This window comes from Salvelinus sp. IW2-2015, linkage group LG6.1, assembly GCF_002910315.2.
Source record: "Salvelinus sp. IW2-2015 linkage group LG6.1, ASM291031v2, whole genome shotgun sequence".
Taxonomy (NCBI): domain Eukaryota; kingdom Metazoa; phylum Chordata; class Actinopteri; order Salmoniformes; family Salmonidae; genus Salvelinus; species Salvelinus sp. IW2-2015.
The window spans coordinates 23,787,167-23,794,125 of NC_036845.1; the positions used below are offsets into that span (position 1 = coordinate 23,787,167).

At 40.1% G+C, this 6,959-nt stretch overlaps 1 protein-coding gene across 1 annotated transcript; it reads right to left on the bottom strand.

The window, feature by feature from the left end:
* Positions 1-776: 776 nt before the first annotated feature.
* On the bottom strand, positions 777-6,398 carry LOC111965334 (SLIT and NTRK-like protein 4). The gene is made up of 2 exons (XM_023989450.1): positions 5,614-6,398; positions 777-5,040 (listed from the first exon to the last, which is right to left on the bottom strand). The coding sequence occupies exons 1-2, from the start codon at positions 5,704-5,706 to the stop codon at positions 2,497-2,499; spliced, it is 2,637 nt and encodes an 878-aa protein (XP_023845218.1). The 5' UTR covers positions 5,707-6,398; the 3' UTR covers positions 777-2,496.
* Between the last annotated feature and the right edge of the window lie 561 nt (positions 6,399-6,959).

The following is a 6,959-nucleotide window of genomic DNA, read 5'->3' on the forward strand; positions in this document are numbered from 1 at the left end:
TCACTGTGGGAGAAAACCATTTCACTGTGGGAGAGCGAACATGAAAGGCTAATAGAGTGCATTCAAAAAAGCAAAAACAAAGAAACAAATGAAATAAGTATACACTGCCGGTAATCACTAGATACATATAGCATCAGCTGCGGTGTTGTAGGTCATACAGTATATTACAGAGGACAAAAGCTTGACCTGTCCATCCACAAACATCCCAACAGTAGTTTAGTTCTCACCCACATCTTAAAAACGGTGCTCCCTGTTTTATCATAGAACATGAGTTATTCATTGGCTGAATCAGACTAGAATGTAAAATCTACTTCTCTTGGGGTGAGGCAGTGTGGGGGTGACAGACGCACTGCAATTGTTGAAGGCATTTTAAATACAGAAGCAAACATGCACCAGAACATCTGCAAAGATTATGACACCACATTATCATTTTACTCACTAACTAATTCATCCCCTGTAACAAAAAAACTGTCATGTAAAGGAATAGTGTTATTGCCTTTAAAAATTGTGAGAAAGAACAATCCCCTAAACATTGTTTGATCAGTGTAATGGGACATGATGAAACAACTCACACACAGCATTGATGATTGGGCTGTATCATATGTATTCATGTTGAATTGAGATTCATGTCAAACATATTTTGTGTTCAAATACTCAACTATTCTCAGGTTTTCTTCTTGAGCATTCAAGGCTTTATTTATAAAGCAACTTAAACGACTGAGGAAACAAGATGACATTTTCTTGAGGAGAAGAAAAACACAGTGCAGATAGGTGCCTTGACTTCAACAGGTTTATACAATAAAAACTAACCAATATACAGTATTCTGCTGACTGATAGAACATTGTATTGATCATATCTTTCAAGGTACATTCTATTCATTTTGTATTTCAAACACTCATTAACTTAACAATACTTTAAATAAGGACTTGGTAAAATAAAGTGGATAAAATCATTTGAAATAACAATATAAGCTGTCTCCACAATATAACCTTGAACTAATAAATCAAATAAAGGATTTAAGCTATTATGATTGAGCATATTAATATTGCACATGGTGTTTGATATGAATCTGTCCAGATCAGTAGCTACTGTATATAAAACAAATTCATAGCCACATAATTTTCTTCCAAAGATAAATTGAACATATCTCATATACTACCTTTCTAATCCATTACCATGGTACCACAGTCAAACCATCCAGAATTGTATCACTTTAATGCAAATTTATTTTGGTTGCATAATGTTAAAAAGAAACCTTTACAAGAAACCTTTTACAATAAACCTTTTTTCAAATACTAATCAGGCCTCAGTTTGTGCACCATCATAGTGAAATAACATCCATCTCTAGTCCCCTTTCAGGCCATAGGTAGAGTTCATGAAGACTCCAAAAACAGAAACAGTTACTCTGATAAATCATTTGTGGAGTGAGATCTGGGCCTGTCTTGCTTATGCATTCTAAATATCCATTTCACTTTTAAATAGTACCAATAATCTTTAAATAATCCTGCATAGAAAAATAAATAAATTAGTTAAATGTACTACCAATTGATAGTTGGTCATCAATGATATATATTGACAGGGGTCATCAATCATATAAATTGACAGGGATCATCAATCATATATATTGACAGGGGTCATCAATCGTATATATTGACAGGGTCATCAATATTCAGTTTGTTTAATGTTGCTTTTTTTCTACATGTTTTGTCTTTTATGGGTATAGTTGTTTTGTCTTCTGTTGTAATTTACAAACTGTCCCACAGATACAAATAATGTAGACTTACAAAATAAATCCAGGTATGCTTACATGGCAAGCAGCTGTTTTTCTTGGGCTTAAAAGAAATGTCCCGACATGTGCCATACCCAAACATATCCAGAGGAACCACATTTAATTCAAACACTATTAACATGGCTCTTTACACAAACAAGTCATGGAATCATTCCAAATCTGCTGTTTGGTTCATAGGTGCCTTTTCTTAGTGAAAACACGGCGTCAGGTTCCCCAGCAGTGACCAGCAGTGACCAGTTATAATCCAGGCAGATGGTAAGAGTCTGCAAGTGGGGGATCCCAACCACGTTATATTCCCAGGAGAACTGTAAAGTCACCATTTGATAGTTCATTCATTGAAAATACTGATCCCATATTGCCACAAAAACACTGCAGAAGGATCACTAGCTATGATGAGGTACAGTCAACATTGTTTTCATGACCCATGATTTGGTTGAAAAAAAATCTGATAAGTACCAATTTCAATAGCAGCAAAACACTACAATTGTCTCTTAAGGATGTCTTGTGGTATGATGTGATATTCATACATGTTATAATGGCATCACCACATCAGGAGGAAAGTCTGTATTTGCAACAGAGCCACTGATTCTCGGGAAATCATGTTATCTGACTGGAGCCTCCTGTCCAGTTTATCCATTGGTCATTAAGCTTTTCCAAAAGGCACTTTTGTCATTGGGGGAGGGGGGAGGGGAGGTGGATAGATAGCCTACATTTGACTCATTTGAGTCTGTTCTTCCAGAACCTGAAGGTAGTCAGGTGTACCTTGAAGTTTTGCTTTAAGTTCATAATACTCATTTTTCCTTTGCTCCACTACTATCTTACTATGGTTTCCCCCTATTACTGACTTTTTAATATTTTTGTCATGTGGTTTCTCTGGGTAGCGGATCTCAAACCCACTCACCCCTATACTGTTGAAATCCAGCCTTTTACTGTCTAAAAAGTTTTGAATGAACATGTTGGATTCTCTCGGCAGGAACTCATCCAGCTCATCAATGGTGCTCAGTCTCTTATTTCGGGGGTCCAGGGGGGACAGTGAGTCCTTGTCTTGGTCAGTGCTGTTGCGCATTATTATTTTCTGTCTCTGGGAGTCAGCAAATCTAAAGCCTGACTCAGAGTCTCTAATCGAACAGGTGTGGCTCTTGCTCATATGCTCGATAGTTTGGGGGATGAACGTCTCCCCTCCCAGGTCATCCTTCTTGCTAGATTTGTTGTGTCTTCTGAGCGTGAGTTGCATGGAACCACACTCCTGATTTCCCATGCCCTCCTGGCGTCCAGGTGGCTTTTTATTGCGCCTGAGCACAAACACCAAGAGGCAAAAAGCAACAAATACTGTGAGGATGAGCACCACCAGGATACTGAGGATCATGATGGATAGGGGAACTGGACCTCCCGGAGGGGCCTTGCCCACCCCTGCTGGGGACAAGGAGTTCACCACCGGAATAGCACTGGTCAGGATGAAAGGGGATCTAGCTATGAGTTTGGGGCATAGGACCTCATTTTTGAGCAGCCTTAACTCTATACTGGAAAACTGCACTGGGGATGCGCATTTGATCTCTTTCGCAGCCACTCCGTCATTCAGCTTCTCCAGCCAAAGTTTCAGAGCCACTAAATCACAGGAGCATTCCCATGGATTGCCTTCCAGATCAATCTGAGTGAGAGACCTCAGCTGGTCTAGGACGCCACTCACAGGCAGAGTCATGAAATGGTTGTTCTTAAGATTTAGCCTAGCCAAGGAAACGCTAGCAAAGATATAGGCAGGGAGGCTCCTTAGCACATTATTGTTCAGATACAACAACTGCAGATTTGGCATGGAGTCAAAGGTCTCTGCTAACACCTCTTTTATGGAATTGTATTCCAAGTACAAGTATTGGAGGTTACTGAGCCCAATGAACATCTCAGGATGCAGCTGCTCTAGTTGGTTCCCATTGAGATAAAGCCTACGGAGGTTGGTCAGATTTGCAAAGACACCTTTTTGAACTGTGACTATTTGATTGCTGCCCAAATGTAATAAATCTAAACCCTCAAAACCTTGGAAATCAACTGGACTGATATCTTGTATATAATTACCACTTAGGTGTAGCTTCTTGGCATTTGTTGGTTTGGGAATGAGATCTGCTAGATTGTGTATACTTCTCTCTTGGCAACTCACACCAATTCCAAAGTCTGAGGGATGAGCTTTGCATGTGCAAGGCTGTGGGCAGGAGAGAGGTGGGGTTCTTGTTTGATAGGACATAATTGGAATATGTTTATTCAAACCAGGTAAACCAACAATCCCGTTACCATACATTTTAGATGGGTTTGTTGTTTTGGGATCTTTTGTGGCTATGGGGGGTATCGTAGTGGGTGCAGTGTCGGATGTTGTTTGGCCATTATCTGGCTGTGAAGGGGGCATCCTTACGTCAAAGTCACTACCTGTTCCCATGGGACACAGTTCCTGTTTGTTTGTTTCTTTCAACAGGCGTCCATACAGGTCACTAGGGGTTTCACATATAGCCTCCCCAATAAAAATGTTATAGGGCATGTTCTCCAACCAAGCTTTCAAGGGTAACAAATCACAAGTGCAATTCCATGGGTTGTCATCGAGCTGCAATTCCACTATACGTCCAATGTGTTCCAAAACTCCAAGATATGGTAGCTTCTGAATCCTGTTTCCTCTTATATCCAAATGAGTAAGGGAGGCAAAGCGAAAAATATTATCAGGAAGGATCKGGACGAGATTGTCATTTAGGATGAGAACTTTCAGCCTATGCAATTTGTTGAAGGATCCTTTTTCAACATACTTGATCAAATTGTAGTCAGCCTGGAGGTATTCCAAGTTTTCGATCCCATAGAAAGTGTCAGCTCGGAGGACTTTTAATTCATTGTTATTTAAGTGCAGCTGTTTCAATGAACTAAGGCCATAAAAGGCCCCTCCCTCGATGTTCTGTAATTTGTTGTTTCCCAGTTGAAGAGAGACTGCGTGTGTGAAATTGAGAAAGGAATTGGGGTAAAGGACGATCAATAGGTTATTTTGGAAATTCAAATGATAGAGGCTAGAGACCGGGGGCAGCAGCTGAGTAGGTCTGTACACAGTTATTTTCTCACAGTTCACATAGAGGACGTTCTCGATGGACATGCAAGAACAGGCGCTGCAAGTCTCCGCTGAGAGGTCAGAATCCAAGTCAGAAAACGTATTCGATACGGAAAAGGCCAAAAGAACTAGAAGCAGCATTTTGCCTTTTATAAATCCCCCAGAAAACCATTTAGTAACCTTTGAGAGGAAAAACAAACAAACAAACAATCAAAACACACATTTTTACTATACATACAAACAGTATTTCATAAATGGGTAGTTAATAGCCTACTGCGGATGTTAGTAACGCTTTGGCAACACATCAGGCTACATGAATGTACACACATCAACCCATTTCTTTATAGCAATACAGCTACCAAGTACTATTTTATCCTGAAAAAAATAGTACTTTCTCTCATATTAATAATAATAACCTAATAATAGACTAATAATAATTGCCCGATCAGCCTTATAATCATCATCTCCTTCTGATCCATAATGTTACCAAACATAAAATCACCAGAGGAATAAATCATTCTATATAGCAAGTGGACCAATTGTGTGGGCATATACCAGGTTATTCAACAAAAGAGGAGAAAATATATAGGCTACTGCATTCTACTGTATGGTGACATATTATGGGCTAAAACATCCCATGAAGCCTCTGCCCCAAAAGGGATCCAACCATATTATAATAAAAAAATATGAACAATGTAAAGAATGGATATTAAATCTTTCCAACCATGTATGAAAAAAGAACCGTTGTCTTACCTTAAGCGTTTGTAAATGTGGTTTCTTGAGAGACAGACATTGCTCCCATTCAGACGTCAGAATCGCAGTGAGCTCAGATTTCAGCCTATGCATCTCTTCTTGACAGACTCCACTTGTTTAAAACATGATTTCTCTCATAGGGTCTCCAGTGCTGTTGTATATCCATGAAGCATTTCAGTACGGCATGAACTAAAGACAAGGTGCCCACCTCTGCGTTAAGACAGAAGGGACTGAAGGCAAGCAGCTGAAGTGACTGCAAAACAACTTCAGCCTGCTCTCCAGTTCATGAGAGAGGAGAAGGAAACAAATTGTGCTGCTCCAACACCCCCAGTCCATAGAGATGCTCGCTGAAGTTGTACTGAATAGTTCAGGCAAAAACAAAACAGCAATAGGCTACCCACTCGATAAACCGAAATATATCATGCGCGGGTTTACTCACCTCAAAAAATATTAAATCGCGTCTCTTTTCGAATCATGTAGTTCACAGGGCTACCTACCAGTGATRTCTGAGGTTCAGCCAGTCTTTACACCAAGGCAAAGAAAATGAGGGGAAAAACACCACACTGATATTCAGGAGAAAAAAAGGAGAACAGCGGCTGTCGTGGGAAAATGTATCATTCAGTTCAGTCAGATGCGGGCAATATTCCACCAAATCAAGAAACTGCGTTCAAATAAACTACTGATAAAACAGTCATCAGGGATCCGGATAAGTGGGAAAAGGGTGTGTGGTTCTTGTAATAGCAACTATCCCTGCCTGTGTCATTGGTATGCTGCTTTACAGCTGCATTGAGCTTCCCACACGACTTGTGGGAGGAGAGAATGCAGAGATGCAGAGAGAATGGGGGAGGAGGGGAGGGGGTGAAGAGAGATGCAGGGAGAGAGAGATGAGTGAGGAGAGGGGGTCTCATAGACCACACGGAGAACTTCAGGCCTTGAAATATATATTTTAAGAAGTAGATACATAGTAATTTAACAGATTTGTGTAAATTGTGTTTCTTATCCTTATTATGATCATTACCCATATACACAATTCAAGAGGGCTTGGCACCTGGCATTCTATTTTATGATTGGAGTGTTTTTAAAACGGCACGGAACGTGAGCGGCATTCTAATGGGAACTCCTATTCAAGGTGAACTGCAGTCAAAGCAAAGCAAGCATTGCTCAAGGAATAAAAAAAACAATACCTCTCAAATGTGTTTTTGAGTAGTATGCATGGATTTCCCATTAGACACTAACTGCCGTTCAGCCTCACTTTAGTTTTCAGACAACAGGTGCGCACTTCCGAACTCCCTCATGTGACACCAAAAATAGACACCACTCAATGGTAGCCTAGACTTCACCTGTTT